Raw genomic sequence first — 20502 nt, 5'->3', positions numbered from 1 at the left:
ATGGGGAAACTTTGATCTCTACTGAATTTCATCCATTCATTCCCCCCAGTCGTGAAAGGGATATGTAGATAAAGGGAATGAGACAGATTAAAGATGGATTTTCAGACCATGAGAAAAAAGACATGGATTTAGCCTGAGGGTTTCTGAGCAATGACAGGGGCCAGATTCAGTTCTACAATTACTTCTCCAGCAAACACGTCCGGTAATCATAATTGCATATGGAGATGAAAATGAAATGGCAGTTTGTGGTGTTGTGCCATTAGATGGGCTGAATTTAAGACAGTACAACAGTCATGGAGAACAATAAAGATTTTCTGATAGGCTTGCAGCAGTCATATTCATATAGTAGACAGGTTATTGATGTTTTTGGCCTCTCTTCATTACATTATTTGTTAAATATAGAATTGCTTAAGTCTTGTTTTGTCTTTTTCGATTTTCAGAAATGTAGGAACCCAACTTCTATGCTCATGCGGATGGCAAATTAAGCAGTTTGAACACATAAAACCAATTTATTTTGTTTTCCTGTATTAGGTTAGCTTTAAATTATAACCTTATTTGCATTTTCTAGAATGCAGTCCAAACAAGCAAACCAAGTTCTTAATTCAGTTGCATAGTAACAAATTCTTTGGCTTTTTTTTTTTTTAACAATTTAGTGCACTAACCGTTTGAAATATAATTGAAATGGAATGTGGTTTGCTGTCACCTGGGCAAAGGGGGCAGAATCAGTTACTGAGATAGATCTGCCAGTTATCTATCAGTTATGTTACAGCACCAGTATACCCACCCAGCACATAACACACACACACACTTGTCAAGTGATGAAGGTGCCAAGTGTGCACAGTGAGAAAATAATTTTATGATATGTAAATGAATGCAAACGTGAGCATCTGTGTGTGAGTCTGAACATATTGGTGTGGGCTTATCTTTTGTGAGGGTTTTTCATGTCCAGTGAGTTGTCCTTTTGGCAACCTTGCAAGAATGTGTGGGCAAGTTGCACAACTCAACTTGATGTCCATCTGGGACAGGTGTTAATTATAGTTTCTCATTCAATGCATGCGTCTTTCTGCCACTACGACTCACCGACAGACAAGCCAGTAGGTGAAGGGATGGTAGTGTGTGGGCTGGCTGTGATAACTAACATAACATAATTTCTCTAGCTGACGTTCGTCAGGAAAGAAAATTAAGGCAAAGTCATTTTGGGAATTTCTCTGTATCGGTGCCATTATTGCATAAAGTAAAACAATTGAACAAGTCTCAAATTAAAACCTGGCCCCCAGGGGGTAAAGGAAACCATGTGTTCGGGGCGCATCTGATCAACCAAATACCAGCTTGATGGTGTTATTCAGCACACCACCAAGGATTTTGAATTCAAAGGGCAATGATTAAATGCACCATTAAACTAGGATGAGCTTTCATTTGAAAGACAGACAACCACCGTCTCTGTCTCTTTGCTGAAAACTTAAATGATGGTCTGAGACAAGTAGCCCATTTTGCAGTGTGCCACCAGCTCTGGCTTAGCTGTCGTATGCAGAGATTTGGCACTCCCTTCTTGCCTGTAAGATTTGGCCACCCGCTCTGTCATTCCGTTAGCAGTAGGATTAGTGTGGTTTCAAAATTTTTACACATTAATCATTACTTTTTCTTAGCTGATAAGCAGCCACTTGGGGGGTGGGGTCATCATGGGGAGACACCTAAGTCTCAGAGCAGATAGGTCACCCCTTATTCTCACATCCTCAGTGGCGTAAAAATAAAAGTGAAGGATAGAAAGAAGGAACAACACAAAGGCAGTAGTGGTTTTGGGCATGATTGGCATTGACGGTGACAGAGGTCAGGCAGCAGGGAGCTCACTCTATCACAGATGCAGAAAGAGAGATGGGATAAGAAGCAGGAGTCAACGAGAAGGCCACCTGCCTTCTGTCTGGGCTGTCTTGAACTCCATGCCACCGTGGTGGCGAATATTAAAAATGCAACACCCTTGGTGACATTTCACTTGGTAGTCACATTTTTTTCAGTAACGATCATCCGTGGAAGGTTTTCCGCTTGCTTAATTAACTGGAAGTTCAATTTCCATACTAGATTCCTGGTGAAATACATTATTAAACATGTTCAAAGATGGAACATTAGCAATAGAGAATTTTTAAATGTGAACTAACAGAGGTCAGCTATGGTCCCTTCTGCTGGAAACCTACTACAAACTCGAGCAAAACCAGTACCATGCAGCTCCCTTTTCAATACCTGACAGAAAATAATGGCTGGGAGTAATCTTTACCCAAGGCAGGACAGTTCCCTCACGTTTAGAATGTTTTAAGCAATAGAAAATGGATTGAAAATTGCAGCACAATAGAGGAGAAAAGCACAATTAACTTTTACATTGAAATTTCAGTTTTCTTAGTAAAACTATGCAGCTACCTTTCATTTGGAATAACCACGGTTGCTGATAACACTTACGATGTTGAAATAAGATGCAAAAACAGTGGGATGATAAAATGTTCCTAAAAATCATCAAGCTCAAACAATTGTAATTGATAACATCGAAACATAACATCTTGGAAAAATAATCAGGGTTATCATTTTGGTTGTAATTATGCAGCCCTGCGTTGGGTTCATTTGTTGAGTCATTAAGCCCAAAATCATGTCTTCTTAACTGTAGACATGTCTACACATGCTATTGACCAAGATAACTTTACCAAACTGTTTCAGTGGGGGGGGGGGGTAGTTTTTTCACCCTCCCTGCTGCTCTGCCAGCCCCACCCCAATGGGTGGCGCTGTACATTTCTTGGTTGTTTGATGTCAGTGGGCAGAAAGTAATAAAAGACCTAAAACCCATCAGTCAGAGCTGCATCTCAGCACCCTGATTTTAGAGACATATTTTCACACTTGCTTGACCCTACAAATCTTTGTTTTTCAAAAGTATTTATTTATTGGGCAGAGACGAGCAAAAACCAAAAATTACATGACCCTTCAGTTCTGGTAACTTTAAAGATCCTAAATGGTTTTATCAGATTATTTTGAGTATTGTAAAATAACACGCTAAATCTCACAAGCGCTGAGATACACACACACACACACACATACTATACACAGTCAGTTTTTATCCTTGGCATCAAATCCACTCATGCATCTCCTCATTCTCCACAGTGTTCATGGGTAATTTTAGATGGGGCTCTCATCCCTAATCCCTACTGCTGAGCAGTTAATATGTTCAGCTCAGTTTGAAGAAACTCCAAACATAGGAAGGTAAGTTGCTGCTAATCAGCACAAATCATTTTCCTGCACATTCAGAGGTAATGGGTGTATTGTGAAGGTCACCTCTCACAGAAAAAGTGTGAGTGTGTGTGTGTGCGTGCATGTGCGGTTTTCATGCTGGGAATGAGGGAGTTGGTTAATGTCTCCTGTGTTTTTTAGCAGTGAGCATCCTTCATGTATAACTGTAGGCTGTCTGGTTCATCCCCCTGGATCTGAACCTAAAGCAAGGGCAGATCTGCTGCTCAGCACTGGTGTGGATAACCTTTTTATTCACCTTCATCTATCAAAAAGCAGTAATTGTCTCCCATCTTTCTCTTGTTCTCTGATAGGCCCCTTGCCTCAGTGCTTGCCTGCATTCCTGCTCTCTCTGTTGTTCTGGTCTATCTCTGTTCAAATTGCTGAAGAGGGAAACTGCTTAGCTTTCCCATATTCCTAATTCAGGGTCAACAGGAAATCTCTACTCTTCTCGATCCATGCCTGCTTCTGAACATGTCTTGGCTATGATTTAGCCAAGTTATCTACGGAACATGTTTGCGTGATCTATTATTATTTATTGGATTGAGAATCTGTTTAGTTGTAAATAGATTTCACCACACCATGATTTATTTCATCACTTTTAACTGGTAAAGCACACTGGTGAGCTATCCAGAGGGCCATTTGAAAGATTAAAAAAAAGGGGGTCTTTTTACTTTTCTAACTATAATAATGGGCTTCCCAAGCATTTAGATCCCTTTGCTTTTCCAGTCGTACTAATTGCGATTGTCAAATCATAACTTTTTTTTGGCACTAGTTTGTCCCATCTTGTATGCCGTCAGCTACGACATTGCGTACAGACCTATCTATGGAGTGGCAGAAACGTAAATCTCGGGCACGCTCACGTTCGTTCCAGCGTCAGCCATTGCTCCAGCGTGGCCGGATTTGCGTGCTCTCCTCATCTGTGCAGGAGGCGGGGTTGCCATGGAGACCTGGCATCAGCAGTGCTGCTGATAGGGATGATTGCTCTGCGATGCACACATACTAGCCAGGATACAGAGACGTACACACCCATCAAGAGCTAAAAATAGAGGGCTGGCATGTCTGCCCTGTATGGCCTCACTCCCTGCATATTGATCATCATCCACTGAATGTGCCACTGAGGATATACAGAACAGCGGGCAGACGTTTTATGAAACCCAGTTGACAGAGGCAAGGCATATGCCATATGGAAGGAAAGTGCTTTATGCTGATACATCACTTCCTCATTAACTTTATTCCTCCTAAGCTAAAATATTTTTTATATATTAATCTTTTGCCTCCCTGCCTAATTCTTTGAAAGCAGGCAGATGTTGGTGTTTCTCCTCTTACTAAATTTTGCACTCTTGTCAGCAGATGATTACACCAGACCATTAACCTAATATGGTCATTCGTTGCGGGACCCTCAGTGAGTTGTATATTAGACTCCTGGTAAAATTGCTGCTCATTTGTATCCATCCCATACCTGATACCTGAGGGTCATTTGTCTTTGTTATCCCTCCTGAGTGATGAGATAAAGGTGGCTTGGTGGAATGGATTGTAGTGAGGAGATTTACAGACAAGGACTTTCACAGGTTTGCCCTCTCTTTTGCAGTCCCTCTATAACATGACTTGCATCTGAAATAAAACAGGATCCCTCTTTAGTGGCAGGCTTAATTGTTGGTACGACTTGTCTGTTGCAGAGGCCTGGAGAGACAGAGAACAAAACCAACACATTTAGTGCAGCAGTTAGCTCACATTTATCTGAAAATCATAGCCCAGTCTATATCGGCTGCGGTCTTTGTTTTCACTATATGAGGAATAGCTCATACCTAACTCCAGAGGTGCCAGACACTCCCATCACCAGGATGTGCCTAATTACATCTGCCAAGGTGTTAACGCACCAAGAGACGCTTTAATTATACCTATCTCGCCCACTCACTTTGTCTGCCGTACCCAAGCGAGCCTTTTCGGCACCAGCCAGCTGAAATCATTAAAGATGTCGACAGGAGATGTTGGATGAGTGGGCTGCGTGGGCCAGTGAATTGGAAATTAGTGAGGGGAGCTCTCTGGTGCTGTTGAAATGTGAATATTAGTATTATTAGTGAGGGAGTGTAAATTGATGGGCTGCTTATCTCTGTACTGTTCTTTGTCAAAGTCTGTGCCTCTGTGCTGAGCAGTAATGAGGAGAGCTGTGGACAACTTCTTCAGGTTAGACTAGCAGAGGGTTAATAGAGTGCAGTGTTACGGGCAGTCTTGAAAAATGTTGTCAATGACAAGTAAGCTGTGTTGGTAAAGTAAGGATCACCATAAGAATTCATGAAATGAAAATCATTCAAAATGGTGATTGTTTTCTAGCTGACTTAACGCATTTGTAACAGTTTGGTCAGGCCAAATAACATGACGCTCATGTATTATATAAGTGCAACTGTGTGGCTTCTGAGAATGGCAGGATAGTTTCAGGCGAGTGTATTTGCTTCTTTTCCAGGGTCAATTTCAAGGAGCCGGAGGCAGTGCGTGCTCTGACCTGTACCCTGCTGAAGGAGGACTTTGGTTTGACCATCGAGATCCCTCTTGAGCGTCTCATACCCACCGTACCCCTGCGCCTCAACTATATCCACTGGGTGGAGGATCTAATTGATGGCCAGGGCCAACCACGCAAGGGCATCGACATAGGTACAGTCATGTAGTCATAAGACCTTCTGCCTTATATCATCTTTTGTTTTTGTATCTCATCCCAACAGAATATCAGTGGAACTGTGCTTTCCTGTTTTCCCATCACTGATTTTTCTTTTTGCAGTTTAATAAGTAATTTCTTTTATCATATTTTCCCAAAGCATATCTACTCTGTAGCTGTGTAGGTCCAGTTATAGTTAAGAATTATATATCATCTTGTACAAACACCTGCAATACATTTTTAAGGTGTCCACTGAGTATATATATGTGTGGAAACACACACCCTATGGGGCTTCCCACAGCTTTTCCTTTCAGCCAAGCTCATCTCTGTTTGCCTGGCACTGATCTATCCTACATCTTTAAGAGCTACTGGCTACACAGGGTATTAACTAGCAGAGGGTGACTGTCTAGTCCTGTGGCTCGTCCACAGGAGCCTTTCATTTCCTTTGTTCCTCACACTTGTTAGCCAAATCCCTGTCCACATGTCACAGCTTGTTTGCCGCTCTATCCATCAGAGAATACGACTTGCTCCGTTTGCATGTGTGCTCATAACTGTTTGTGTGTATCTAACTATGTGATAAAGAATGTGTTTAAGATTTTCTTCTCGCTGCTCCTTTTCAGTCATGGAACGTGTAAATTGAGTTGTGTTCGATCATGAATTGCTTGTTTCTTTCTGGAGCTGTGCATTACCATGAGCAGAATAAATAATAATGAAATGAAATGTGTACGTGTCCCTACTGGCACTTAGACTTATAGGTCACCGATTTGTGACCATAACCAAATTTGAAAACAGCGTCCATCCATATAATTTTTGCTAGTCTTTCCTGAACAACTGGCACCTCGCTTCACGTGGACATGTTCTACACCTGGGTACACAGTATTTTTTAGGGCTTGGTCTCTGTTAGCAGTGTGCTAGTAATTTTGAAAAGAGCAGCTGGAATTGCCCATCTTATTTCAACCAGGAAATGGATGATAAGAGATGAGAGAGAAGTACATGCTTTGCTAGGGGTGGGAAATCTCTCCGCTCTTAAATCCATTTATTCAAAACAGTATCATGTCATATTTACATTTTGTCCACTAAAAATTATACCCATTTACATTTATCATCTCAAGTAGACTTTTTTTTTTGTACAGCTGCCAAAATGTGTCTGTGCTTTTCCCAGGCACCGGCGCATCTTGTATCTACCCATTACTGGGAGCCACTATGAATGGATGGTACTTCCTGGCCACTGAGGTAGACGACATTTGCTTCAACTATGCTACAAAAAATGTGGAGCAGAACAACCTCTCTGACCTTATTAAAGGTAAAGCAGAGGCCAGTTACCTTCTCAGAGAACAATATATTCAGTAATATGCATTTTTTTGTGTGGTTTTTGTTTCAGAATGTTAACAGTGACTAATACTCTTACCTTTCCTGTGTGGTCCATATTCAAAAATATTTTTAATCATCAACAGATTTAGACAAGTGTTAAATGAAGCATCCAACTTATCAAACTCAAGTCTTGTCAGTAACTTGCCCGTTTTTCTGCGTCCTATGTGGTTTTCTCTATAGTTGTGAAGGTTCCCCAGAAGACATTACTAATGGATGCTTTGAAGGAAGAGACGGCCATTGTGTACGATTTCTGCATGTGCAACCCTCCCTTCTTTGCCAACCAGCAAGAGGCTAAGGTAGTAGTATTCTTGATGTAAAACTTTTAAACGTCTTCACCAGCATCCTTTCTCAGTCATGAGAGCATAAAATATTGTCTTTTCTTCACACTTCAGGGAGTGAACTCAAGGAACTCATGGCGACCCCCTCCCAGCTCAGTCAACACGGGTGGGGAGACAGAGATCATGGCAGAGGGCGGCGAGCTGGAATTTGTCAAAAGGATCATCCACGACAGCCTGCAGCTCAAGAAACGCCTGCGGTGAGAGATGGACCTTAATGTTAGCAGAAAACTTAAAGTCCGACATTTTTTGTTCATTTAGACCAGCAGCCAGCAACTTTTTGGATGTCCCGTGCCACTTAAAAAAAATTGCAGACCTGAGTGTCAGCTGATTTTCATAATAAGCATTTATTTATTGATTGATTGATTGATTGATTGATTAATTGATTGATTGATTGCTGCTGTTGCTGCTGCTGCTGCTTGTCTCCCTGTATAGATTCCAAAAGATCTGCGCTCTACACACTCTCTCTCTCTCTCTCTCTCTCTCTCTCTCTCTCTCTCTCTCTCTCTCTCTCTCTCTCTCTCTCTCTCTCTCTCTCTCTCTCTCTCTCTCTCTCTCTCTCTCTCTCTAGCGCTCTCTTTATTATTTGTGCAAATGTATGAAAATTAATTCAATCTTATGATTTAGTGTGACCATTGTTTGTAGCAATAGCTGGTAACCACTGCTAGACGTAGAACATCATTTACATCCACACTCTGGTCAAGAGCTACGCTGAACACTGACGCATCATTGTTCAGTGCAAGAGTTTGCTGGTGCTTTACGTTTCCAGCCATGTCTATAATGCTGCTCTCTACGGTTCTCACAGAAACGGTAATTTCTTTGATCCTGTTGAGGATCATGTCTTGTGTTTTGGTAACCCATCAAATATGACCTGCGAACTGCTGAGGAAAGCCTCCTTTATATATTCTCCATCGGAGAATGGCTTCCCATGTTAAGCAATGCACACCGTACAACTTTATAGCTGCCCTATGTAGCTTGGTTTTTGGTGGCACATTTGGTTGAAAACACGCTGCTTTGCTTCCCGTACTGGGCCACCACCCTCTTGGTTGATTCAGCTTCATCAGCCTTATCTTTGAAGTTTTTCTTCTGCCTTGTTTCAAAATGACATTTTACACTTGGAAGTTTGACACACAACATTTTTGCAGCAGAATGTACACACAAGCTCGGTCCTTCCCCAAAAAAAATCCAAATTCTTTTGTCCAAGATGGCTGAAGATTAGACAATATTGCTTCGCCATCTCAGTTGTTCATGGCATAAAGCAAAAAAAGCTAGCTAGCTAGCCTACGTTTTCACTAGCGCTGTAATCCTGCGCTCGTCGAGAGATCAGAGGGAGGAGGGGGATGATAGACCACATTCATTTTATATGCTCTCGCTGTCAAAAAAATAGTGTATTTTGAGAATAATTGTTTCGGAATTATTTTAAATTGAATTGTTTGTTTAGTTCACCATTAGGCTATATTTTATATTAATATGATTTTTTTTATCAAAAAAGAATATTAAAATTATTTTTGTTGATTTGCTCCGTGTGCCTGTGTTAATGGCCTCGCATGCCACTGTGGACACGTGTCAGGGGTTGCCGACCCCTGATGTAGATGTTGGGGAAATTGTAATAATGACATATTAAGGTAGATACAGGAGAGCAGGCTCTGATGAGATCCAATCTCAGGAGAGTGGTTGCATGCATGTAGTGCATTATGTGAAAGGTTGAAGCACTCAGTTATCTCTGGAGACTCAAAAACATATTTGAACCAGAGGCTGACAAAGGCCTAACCTGAGCCCATTAGGTCTAATCATGTCCCTAAAGGTTTGAACATCAATAACTAACATGTAGCATTGGCGGCACAGTGGCGTAGTGCTTAGCGCTGTTGCCTCACAGCAACAAGGTCCTGGGTTTGAATCCAGGGGGGTGTCCAGCCTTGGGGGTCATTCCAAGTCGTCCTCTGTGTGGCGTTTGCATGTTCTCCCCGTGTCCTTGGTGAGTTTTCTCCGAGTGCTCCGGTTTCCCCCACCATCAAAAATGACATGCATGTTAGGGTTAATACTCCTGTCTGTGCCCTTGACTGATGATGCATGGCAAGACAAACTGGAGTTGGTTCCCGGGTGCTGCACAGCGGCTGCCCACTCTCCTAGCTACACAGCTAGGATGGGTTAATACAGAGTGTAATTTCCCCACGGGGATCAATAAAGTATTTCAAAATCAAAATCTCAAAGAATGTAGGATTGCAGAACAATTCATAAAGGCAAAATTTGCATAAGCATCATGGCTGTACAAAACTATCACAATTTTTGAAGCTCTTCAGAACAATTTTAGAAGAGGTTTTAAAGAGAGACCTTTAAACAGATAATTTCAAGAGAACAGCTCAAGAAGAGGTTTGAGTTAACCACTGTTGGGTAGAGAAAAAAGGGGCAGATGGGATGAAGCACTATGATGGAGCTGTCACCCAGGATTTGCTTAATGGTTTGGCACACGCTCTTCTACTGCAGTATCCGGATACCCACAGGGAGCAGCTGTGTTTAGGGGTAGGTCTCCAAAACCCATCAGTTTGCATACCCCCAACCCCAATTACCAAGGCTGTCCCCAGTGCAGTGGAGTGAGACCCAGCTACAAGGAGGGACAGAGTGGTGTTATTAAAGCTTTATTGAACAATACCACACCTGGGGTGAGTTCAGCCCCGACAAAACGTAGCAAAACGGTGGTACATTGAAACACCCTGTTGTGTTGCACAAGCATTGCAACTGCAACAGGTGAGAAGACTGTTCTTTGTGTTCTTTCTGAAGAACTTTTGGAGCCTGATGAAATTGGTTTAAATATGTACCCCATGGGGACCACCCACGTACCACTAGGGGTACACTTCACCCCCGGTTGGGAAACACTGCGTAAAATACTTACAACAGACTTGTCTTCTGATGTCTTCAATTGTTGCATCCAACGGACTGCAGTGGATGCATTTTTTGAGGGCTTTATTTGGATCCACTGTGCGCACTGCCTTTTTAGTATGGTGGGGTTTATATACACGTCGCTGCTGATTGGGTAACACCTCTGAAACGCCTACCGAACAAGAGAAAATGTACCTTAAAGCCCGTTTCATGCTGTTTTGAGGAAACGTGGTTCAACCTGGAAACTGTTTTTAGATTGAACATGCCCCAGGGGTCTCCCTTTGTGTGTGTGTGTGTGTGCGTGCGTGCGTGCGTGCGTGCGTGCGCGCGCATGCGCACCCTTTATAATTTCTGTGCATAGGAGTGTCTATGTACTGTGCCTGCAGAGGTGGTTTGTCTTTGCATATGTTTTATTTGACAGATGAGTGGCCCTTAGAGAGAGCGCCATTTGCCTCCATGTGTACACCTGTGAGCTCTTGTGTGGCTGTGCACTGCGGGTCGTGACGAGAGATGAGAGGCTGCCACTGGGGAGGGTGTAAACTCTTGTCTCCCTCCTTTCCGCTCCTCCTCTCCTCGCCTTGTCTCTTCCCCTGCTGTGTTAGGTTTGGGGTTTGGGCCAAGCCAGCCACAGCCGACTGTCACTCCCTAAAGCATGCTGGGACACCAGAGCCACCAGGTGTCCATGGAAACGCATCCAGCTTTCCTGATTGGTCCATTGAGACCCCCCCGCCACACACACACACACACCATTCCAACAATACTAAACTGTAATTACTGCCAGATGGGGGCAAGCCACCTGGGTTACCGTCCACACACACAGACACACAGTCAGTGCTCAAAAACAGTGCAGAGAAGGGAGATGATGCACTCTATTCAGTTTGCCCTCTGTTAAATGTTCACTGCCATTGATATGATAATCACCGTCTCTGTTATTAAGATTGTAATCATGAGGCTGTGCTTCAGACAAGACCCATAAAAAAGAAACACAAATGTGGCTGGGATCCCATTGCAGCTGCAGCCGTTGAGTCTTCTGAAAAGGTCTCGTTGGAAGAAGGAAGTTCTGGAGCTGTCATGGGTGTTAAAACACATCTCAAGTCTTTCCCCTTTACATGGAAAATTTGGGAACATTTGAGGATAATACAGCTCCTTAATATTTTATTGTTTCACTTGAGTCAGACACACCCTGCCGGGCCAGTTCCAAGCGGTCGTCTTTTATGCCTCCTTAACCAAGTAACCCTTCACTGTCCTAATCCTACTCAAGCTAAACTTCAAACACTGGAAGGACGATATTCTGACTAGCTGGGTGTGGATGTGTCATTTTACTCCAATGATGTTTGAAGTCGTTAACTGTCATTTATTGTTTCATTGTTGGTTTTTTTTGTTTGTTTGTTTGTTGTTGTTTTTCTCCTTTCTCTTTTTAATTCCAAGCCATTGCTTTGACATGAAGATGGCAGCAGTAGCTTCCCTCATGCTTTCTTGTTGGACTTAAAGTTGGCCTGACAACATTTGTGAAAATTGGTCAGCTTTACTCACGGGTTGACCCTCTGAGGTGTTCGTCTTTCTTTTGTTTTCCCTGGCCTGACTCTCTATAGGTTTCCTGTAGATCAAAGACAGCTTCATGTCTTTATTGCACAGCACAAGTATTGATTGATTCTCCTCCAGGGGACAACTTGAAAGCAGCATCTCTTCTACTTGGACCGTACAGACACTGTTGTTTTTCTGGCTCTCATGTTTCAATCATAAATGTGACTGAAATCTTACTCATTTTTTCTTTACTAGTAAACCATTAGGTAATCTTTCCCCTCAGTTGTGAGATGCATGCTAGTGGAGGTTACTGTCTGTGCGGTCTCTGTAAGCCCACCTTGGTTCATTTGATCAGTGTTTGGAAGTTTATGCCATCAACTCCTGTTGCACATGTGCACACAAACACGCACACACACAAACAGACTAGTTAATATAGATTGTTCCATCTGCAGGTGGTACAGCTGCATGTTGGGGAAGAAATGCAGCTTGGCACCATTGAAAGAGGAGTTGAGAAAACAAGGGGTGAGTAATCTGAGAAGGCATTTGAAAACAAACTGAAAAACAAACATGCATATTCAATAAATATTACAAAGCAGGCATAGTTTCTTGTATTTTTAGAGCGTATGTTTACTTATCTCCTGTCCCCTGGGCAGGATTGGATTACAGCTTGTTGAAATAGCGCCTTGCGTTCCATCTTGCACAGACTAACTTAGCTCTCTTGGGACCCGATCTTGCTGCCAGAACTGGGGGGGGGGGTCCTCTTGCTTGGGGGAAACAGCAGATTCCTAGTGAACCATAAAAGATGAACCCTTTCTAATATTATAGTAAAGCAATGTAACAGAGCAGCCACAATTAAGCTGATTTACATTAGCTGTGGGTGACTTGAGTCGCCTAGCAATGTAGAGCTAACGTACGTTAGCCTAGTTAGACCACCTAATAGGCTAACACATGATGACTGACTGACTGTTAGGAGTTAGCCTCTGCACTTATGCCACTCACTCCACTCACATTTACAAAGAAACCTGATTCAGAGGGCATGACTTCAAACAGAATGCTATTAGAGCAGCTCCCACAGGCATTGGTAGAATTCCTGTTAGTCACCTCTTATTGTTCGTGGTCTCCCCCTTGCTGCCATTCTTCAGACCCTGCCCCCTCCTCCCCCTCCACAGGGTTTTGGGTGCTGTTACTGCTCATCAGCATGAGTGCAGCCTTGGCCATCGTCCAGAATGGAGGATGTTAACTCATTTTACAGCATACGTAAAAAGAAACCTAGTCTAATTAATATGCAAATGTTGTGTGAGCTTGGTCCCCTGCTGTTTTCTGTCTTTCCAGTGATGGTCTTTTCTCTGAAGCTTGTTTAATTAAGTAAATGTTTCAGAGGTTAATCATTTGATTTCTAAGCCCCCCTGTCACTTTGATATAGTGTTCCTGACCTCTGACCTTTGTCACAGTGACACATTTTACTCTCCTCTTGCCGATTGAAACAGCCATGGGAGAAAATATTAAGTGGATAATTTCAATTACATCCTGACAGCCCACACCTTGAACCCATCCATCTGTCCATCATGCATAGTGGAAACCGTATTCAAAGGGGCATTTGTATCATATGTGCAAATGTGTTCTTTTCATGTATGCGGTGCAGCCTTTTTTTTCTTACTCCCAAATAGCATCGTATAACTCGCTAAGGCCAGCAGTTAATGTGGACATAGTGTTTATGTATACATTCAACTGTGTCATCTGTGCTTGTCTTTTGTGTCTGACTTCCTCTTTGTTTTGTATTCTTGGCATACCTAGGTGCCTAAGGTGACCCATACGGAGTTCTGCCAGGGACGAACCATGCGCTGGGCGCTGGCCTGGAGTTTCTATGATGACGTAATCGTTCCGGTAAATTGAAACAGATGGGTAGGGTCGTCCATAGCTTATTTTAAAATTCCAACTATGCTGCCCCCTTTTGATCCAGCAGCTAGTCTTGCAGTCATCCCAGGGCATGGACCAGTCCCCACTTGCTGCTCCAAACACCACTTCCTCATTAATGCACTCAGTCTGTGGCCATTTCCCTCCTTCACCCTTCTCTCGCTTCATTCTGTGACCTCCTCTTCCTCTCCAGCCCATTCCATTAGATGCACTTATTCAGCCCTCTGGGGAGATGTATGTCTGTCTTTAACATGCTGTATCTAGGCAACTGTTGCCGGGGCAGGAGCAAGCAAGCGTGCCATGCCATCATGCTCCCTAGGCAATGAGAGAATGTTGGAAATGAAGAGAGGGCAGAGAAACAAAGAGAAAGTAAATTGTTTTTTTTTTTTAAAGCATCATAGAGAGAGAGCGGAGTTAAGTGTGAAATAGTGTGAATCATGAGCGAGACGGTACCAAAGGAGATTAGATAGATTAGATAGCCTTTATTTAATCAGGGAAAGACCAATTGAGAGCAAAGCTCTCATTAACAATGGTGCCCTGCATTCATAATCAAAAATAATTTACACAATAGTATGTGCAAAAAATTGTAGAATCAACATTCATTCATTCATCTTCAGCCGCTTCTCCAGGGCCGAGTCGCGGTGGCAGCAAGCTAAGTAGGGCACTCCAGACGTCCCTCTCCCCAGCAACGCCCTCCAGCTCCTCCCGAGGGATCCCAAGGCGTTCCCAGGCCAAATTGGACATGTAGTCCCCCCAGCAAGTTCTGGGTCTACCCCAGGGTCTCCTCCCAGTTGGCCGTGCCTGAAAAACCTCCAAAGGAAAGCGCCCAGCAGGCATCCTAATCAGATGCCCGAACCACCTCAACTGGCTCCTTTCGACGTGAAGGAGCAGCGGCTCTACTCCGAGCTCCCTCTGGATGTCCGAGCACTTCAACCTATCTCTAAGGCGTAGCCCAGACACCCTACAGAGGAAACTAATTTCAGCTGCTTGTATCCTCGATCTCACCCTTTCGGTCACTACCCAAAGCTCATGACCATAGGTAAGGGTTGGAATGAAGATTGACTGGTAAACTGAGAGCTTTGCCTTCCCGCTCAACTCCCTCTTCACCACAACGGTCCGGTACAGCGTCCGCATTACTGCTGATGCTGCACCAATCCGGCTGTCAATATCCCGTTCCATCCTACCCTCACTCGTGAACAAGACTCCGAGATCCTTGAACTCTTTCACTTGAGGCAACAACTCATCCCCAACCCGTAGGGAGCAATCCACCATTTTCCGGTAGAGAGCTACGGCATCAGACTTGGAGGTGCTGACTCTCATCCTGGCCATTTCACACTCAGCTGCAAACCGCCCCATTGCACGCTGGAGATCACGTTCTGATGAAGCCAACAAAACCACATCATATGCGAAGAGCAGAGATGCAATTCCAAGGTTCCCAAAATGGGCACACTCCTCACCTTGGCTGCGCCTTGAGATCCTGTCCATGAATATCACAAACAGAATCGGAGACAAGGGACAACCTTCGCAGATTCCGACACCCACCGAAAACGTGTTTGACTTTGTGCTGAGAATGCGGACGCAGCTCTCACTTTGGTTATACAAGGACCGGATGGCTTGTAGCAACTGCTCCGGTACCCCATACTCCCGCAGTACCTCCCACAGAGTGTCCCGGGGTACATGGTCTTAAGCCTTTTTCCAAGTCCACAAAACACATGTAGACTGGCTGGTCAAACTCCCATGCCCCCCTCACAACTTCTGCAAGGGTAAAGAGTTGGTCCGTTGTTCCACGGCCAGGACACAATTCACATTGTTCCTACTGGATCCGAGGTTTGACAATCGGTTGGAGCCTCCTTTGCAGCACCCTAGAGTAGACTTTCCCAGGGAGTCTGAGCAGTGTGATGCCCCGATAATTGGAGCACACCCTCCAGTCCTCCTTTTTAAATATGGGGACCACCACCCCAGTCTGCCACTTCATAGGTACTGTCCCCGACCTCCACACGACACTGAAGAGGTATGTCAGCCAAGACAGCCCAACAATGTCCAGAGCCTTCAGTATCTCAGGACGACTCTCCTGGCGCCTTGCCACCGAGGAGCTTCTTAACTACCTCTGAGACCTCTACCAGGGATATGGGTGGGGCTTCCCCTGAGTGTTTAGACTCTTCCTCCTCCACTGAGGAAGTTTTAGCCAGCTTCAGGAGCTCCTCAAATTGTTCTTTCCACCGCTCGACAACATCCCCAGTCCAGGTCAACAGTTCCCCTCCCTGGCTGAACACAGCCTGAGTCAAGCCCTGCTTCCCCTTTCTGAGTCGCCGGATGGTTTGCCAGAACTTCCTTGAGGCCAACTGAAAGTCCTCCTCCATAGCCTCGCCGAATTCCTCCCACACCCGCGTTTTTGCTTCCGTGACCGCCGAAGCTGCAGCCCTTCTGGCCTTCAACATTCATTATCCATCTATCCATCCATTATCTGAACCGCTTATCCTGCTCTCAGGGTCGTGGGGATGCTGGAGCCTATCCCAGCAGTCATTGAGCGGCGGGCGGGGAGACACCTTGGACAGGCTGCCAGGCCATCACACAGGGCCGACATACACACACACACACACACACACACACACACACACACATTCATACCTAGGGACAATTTAGTATGGCCGATTCCCTCAACATTCATTATACAAAACATAAATACAACACAGACACAACACAAATGATGTCCAAAATACAAAAGGAGAAAAAAAACCACACAAAGATCGTTCAACAGAAGCTTAAACTGTTCTTGGGTTAAAAAGTTGTCTGACTTAAGGGAGTCCTGAAGCTTATTCCACTTTTGTGGAGCATTGTAAGTGAATGCAGCTTTTCCCAATTCCGTATTCATATATGGGAAATCCAAGGTAATACATTCTTGTGAATGTGCACGGTGTCCCATATTTCTAATTCTTAAAGTTGATGATAAATAAAACGGTAGCTTATTAAGGGTGGGTTTGTAAATTAATAAAAAAGATAGTGACAGATTTAAGAAAAAGGTTTGTAGGCAGTCATCAGGTAGAGCATTGAAGGTATACTTAATGACTGTTTCCAATAGTCTCTGCTGCCTTTTACCATGAAAGCAGCTGAGTAGAAAGATTGGCCTACATTCTCTGCCCCCACCCCATCCGCTATCCTCCACTTTTGTCCACAGCCCTGGTCATACTGGAGCAGACACAGTGGGACTTGGGTTGTGTGAGACACCCCGCCATCCCCTTCCCCCACCTGGCTGTTTGCGTGCATGAGTTTGTGTATGGCTACTTCCATGCATGGATGACTGTAATCCTGCCTGTGTGTGTTCTCATATGGGTATATGTTGTATAGCTGGAAATACATACGTGTGTGAGTGGGGCATTCATGAATGTTAGATATTGTCTACATGTGACATGCAGACATCTATGACCTACTTAAGTCTTTCACACCTCGAGAAAGCCATCATGCAAACCCATCTGTAATAGTTAATTTTCTCTCTCATTCATTTTTTTTTTTTACCTTTATTTAACCCACCAGGTTAATTAAGAAGCAGTTCTTTTTAAAGACATATTGACAAGAGGAAATTCAGCTCTTTAAAATGAAGGTGGGGTGGGGGGCTGTTTCAACATACCTAATGAACTAATCAATATCTGACATCACAACGCTGTCTGACATCTAATCAAGGAAGCTGTCCTCTAAATGAACCAAGATCACAATGTGTTATTGATTGAATTGGATTTGCCTAATTGTTACCTGAAGGATAGGTGCATTCACCATTGCAGGTTGACATCATTGAACTAGGTTTTAAAGCATTTATTTTTTAATATACAGAACAATAAAACTCTTGAACTCATTCCCACCATGCTCCCTGATTGCTGAGAATGGATGTGGAGGATGTTACAGGTGGAAACAGACTAAGGAAAGGGAAGTGAGACAGGGAGGCAAATGAAACTACACATAATGACACAAAAGGAGAAGATAATGACAATGCAGATTGAGATCTGAGCTGAAGAAAGTGAGGAATAAATTAGAATGGTAGACAGAAGATGTTGTGATTTCCCACTGGCCTTTGGCAAGTTGTTGTTTTTCTGTCAAAAGGTCATGTGACTGAGCCCCTGGCAGGAGGGGAGGGTTCAGATAGGCCCCAGAGAGCCAGAGGCACTGTGGGATTTTTGGGGGCTCACAATCAGGCATTGGAGGTAGGAAAGAGGAGGGCAGGCAAAGAATACTTAGTTTCTTTGCCTGAAGGTTGGCTTGACATCAGGCTTTTTGTAAGCTGCCTGTGTTTGTGTGTGCATGTGTGTGTGCACATGTCAAGTACCTGCATGCATATATGAGGGAAGGCGATGGATAATTGAATAATGACATTTTATCTGGAAAAAAACAGGCCCTCTGTCAAACTCGTAGGCTTTCACTGTCCCCCGTTTTCAAAATTACGACAGGCTTTCAAAGTAGGGGTGTCATTACCCATGAACAAGACAAGTTAGCTCACAGTATAAAAGGCTTGTGTGTGTGTGTGTGCGTGTGCGTGTGTGTGCGTGCGTGCGTGCGGGTTTGAATGTAGGATGAGGTGAGGGAGGACAAGTCAGATAATTTAGGTAAATAGCGAGGTGAGAGATTGGCAGTTTCAGAACAGGACCTTATCCAATGGAGGAGACCTTAAAATTGTACACTTGCCAGAATACACATGTTATATAGCCCTTTTATCTTTGCATCTATACAGGAATGTGTTGGTCTCTGAATGCTCGCTGTGTGTATGGAACATTGTGTTTGTGCACATATGCATGCCGAGAATGCGCCATACACACATGCACACATTTGCTCCATTGGATTTTTATTGATTTCTTTTCTCTCTCTTTTGAGCCAAAGGGCTTTCGGAGCATAAAGAGCAGGGTGCTGGGAAATGATAAGAAACCCCTAAAGCAGTCCTCTAACAAGCTCGCAAACTAAAAAAACATTGACTTCCGACTAACATGACAACCCATAAGCCATTTCTTCTAAAGGTGTATCCACACCAACCCGATTATCATCTTCAGAAAACTGATGGGCAGGATTACAAATAAGATGGAGTAACGGTGCCTTTTAATAACGGGTGTTAGTTTTGTCAATACTGTAATGATGACAAGACAAAGGGAAATTAACATAGGGTCAACAGCAGCTTGGTTCCTTGATTACTGCAGTAGCGTGAGTAGCAGCGGGCACTCCCCCTGTTCTGTTTCTAGGTCAGTTGGCCATGCTGTCTGATGTGTCTTCTCTTTTTCCCCACTGCGTACTCCCACCATCTTCTCCCCCTTTCAGCGGGCCTGTATGGACTAGCAGGTGTAGGCTGTCCCATAGGCTACTGTGGGCATGCGGGAGAGTAGATTGCTGCAAAGCGGTTGTGTACTGAAACGGTTAGATAAGGACATTTGCCGCCATTACATCAGGACATTATAGTGGCAGATCAGAAGTAAGCAGCGATGCTCAATGTCATCCGTGTCATTGCAGATCTGGGTTAAACTGACTGGATGGATGCAGCGCCCTCTTGTGGCGTGCATCTATAACTTGCCCTCGCCTGCCATCTTGTGTTGCCATGTTTTCTTTGCACTAGAGGTGTGCTGACAGGAATGATATTTAAAAAGTGTGCTGATGCCGCCTTTACATTGCTGATACAGGTTCTAAAGAAGCAATCCTGCTGCATGTCATGAAACTAGTTGGTCCTACATTTTGCATTTGCTTGGTTTTATCTCATTCATAATTGGGTTTTGTTTGGTTGCAGTTAATCATCCTCTTGTTTTGAAGATGTTGGAAACTTTTTTTTTTAAATGTTTCTTTTTTGAGCTGAGAATGTGTTGGTATTTCCCTAAGTTGGGAAAGGTCACCTGACTCGCCTCACATGGCTGCTTTGAGAGTGAGAATCTATGCTGTCTCTTAGAGCTAGGCGATATATTGATACTATACAGTGCCATGAAAAAGTGTTTGCCCCTTTCCTGATTTCCCCTATTTTTGCATGTTTGCCACACTGAATGGTTTTAGAGCTTCATACAAAATGTAATATAAGACAAGGAGAACCTGTGTAAACACAAATATAGTTTTTAAATGATAATTTCATTTATTGAATGCCACACACCCATATCACCCATGTGACTCAGTAATTGCCCCCCTGAACTTAGTAACTGGTTGGTTCACCTTTAGCAACAGCAACTGCAATCAAATGCTTCCTATTGGAGATCAGTCTTTCACATTGCTGTGGAGGAATTGTGGCCTATTCTTCTTTGCAGAATTGATGTTCAGTGACATTGGAGGGTTTTCGAGCATGAATTGCTCATTTAAGGTCCTGCCACAGCATCTTGATGGTGTTCAAGTCAGGACTTTGACTAGGCCATTCCAAAACCTTAATTTTGTTTCTTTTGAGCCATCCTGAGGTGGATCTACTCTTGTGTTTTGGGTCATTGTCTTGCTTCATAACCCAATTTTTTTTTTTTGTGACTTACTGGATGAGTTGTACTGTACCCTTGGAGGAATATCGGTAGGCCGGCCAGTCCAGGGAAGATTCACCTCTGGTGTGGTCCAAGTTTTCTCCATTTAGAGACA

The 20502-nt window shown here is 43.7% G+C and overlaps 1 protein-coding gene across 1 annotated transcript in view; it reads left to right on the top strand.

Annotated features, from left to right (window-relative positions):
- Positions 1-20502, top strand: part of mettl16 (methyltransferase 16, N6-methyladenosine) — a 44323-nt gene that overhangs the window by 6553 nt on the left and 17268 nt on the right. Inside the window, exons 3-8 of the mRNA XM_056283886.1 lie at positions 5726-5913; positions 7077-7217; positions 7466-7581; positions 7678-7820; positions 12474-12543; positions 13816-13905. Coding sequence (XP_056139861.1) covers positions 5726-5913; positions 7077-7217; positions 7466-7581; positions 7678-7820; positions 12474-12543; positions 13816-13905 — 748 coding nt within the window. The remainder of the gene's footprint in view (positions 1-5725; positions 5914-7076; positions 7218-7465; positions 7582-7677; positions 7821-12473; positions 12544-13815; positions 13906-20502) is intronic.

Source organism: Lampris incognitus, chromosome 7 (assembly GCF_029633865.1).
Source record: "Lampris incognitus isolate fLamInc1 chromosome 7, fLamInc1.hap2, whole genome shotgun sequence".
Classification (NCBI taxonomy): Eukaryota; Metazoa; Chordata; class Actinopteri; order Lampriformes; family Lampridae; genus Lampris; species Lampris incognitus.
The sequence above is the reverse complement of the archived record's forward strand: the minus strand, read 5'-3'. Positions and strand labels throughout refer to the sequence as shown.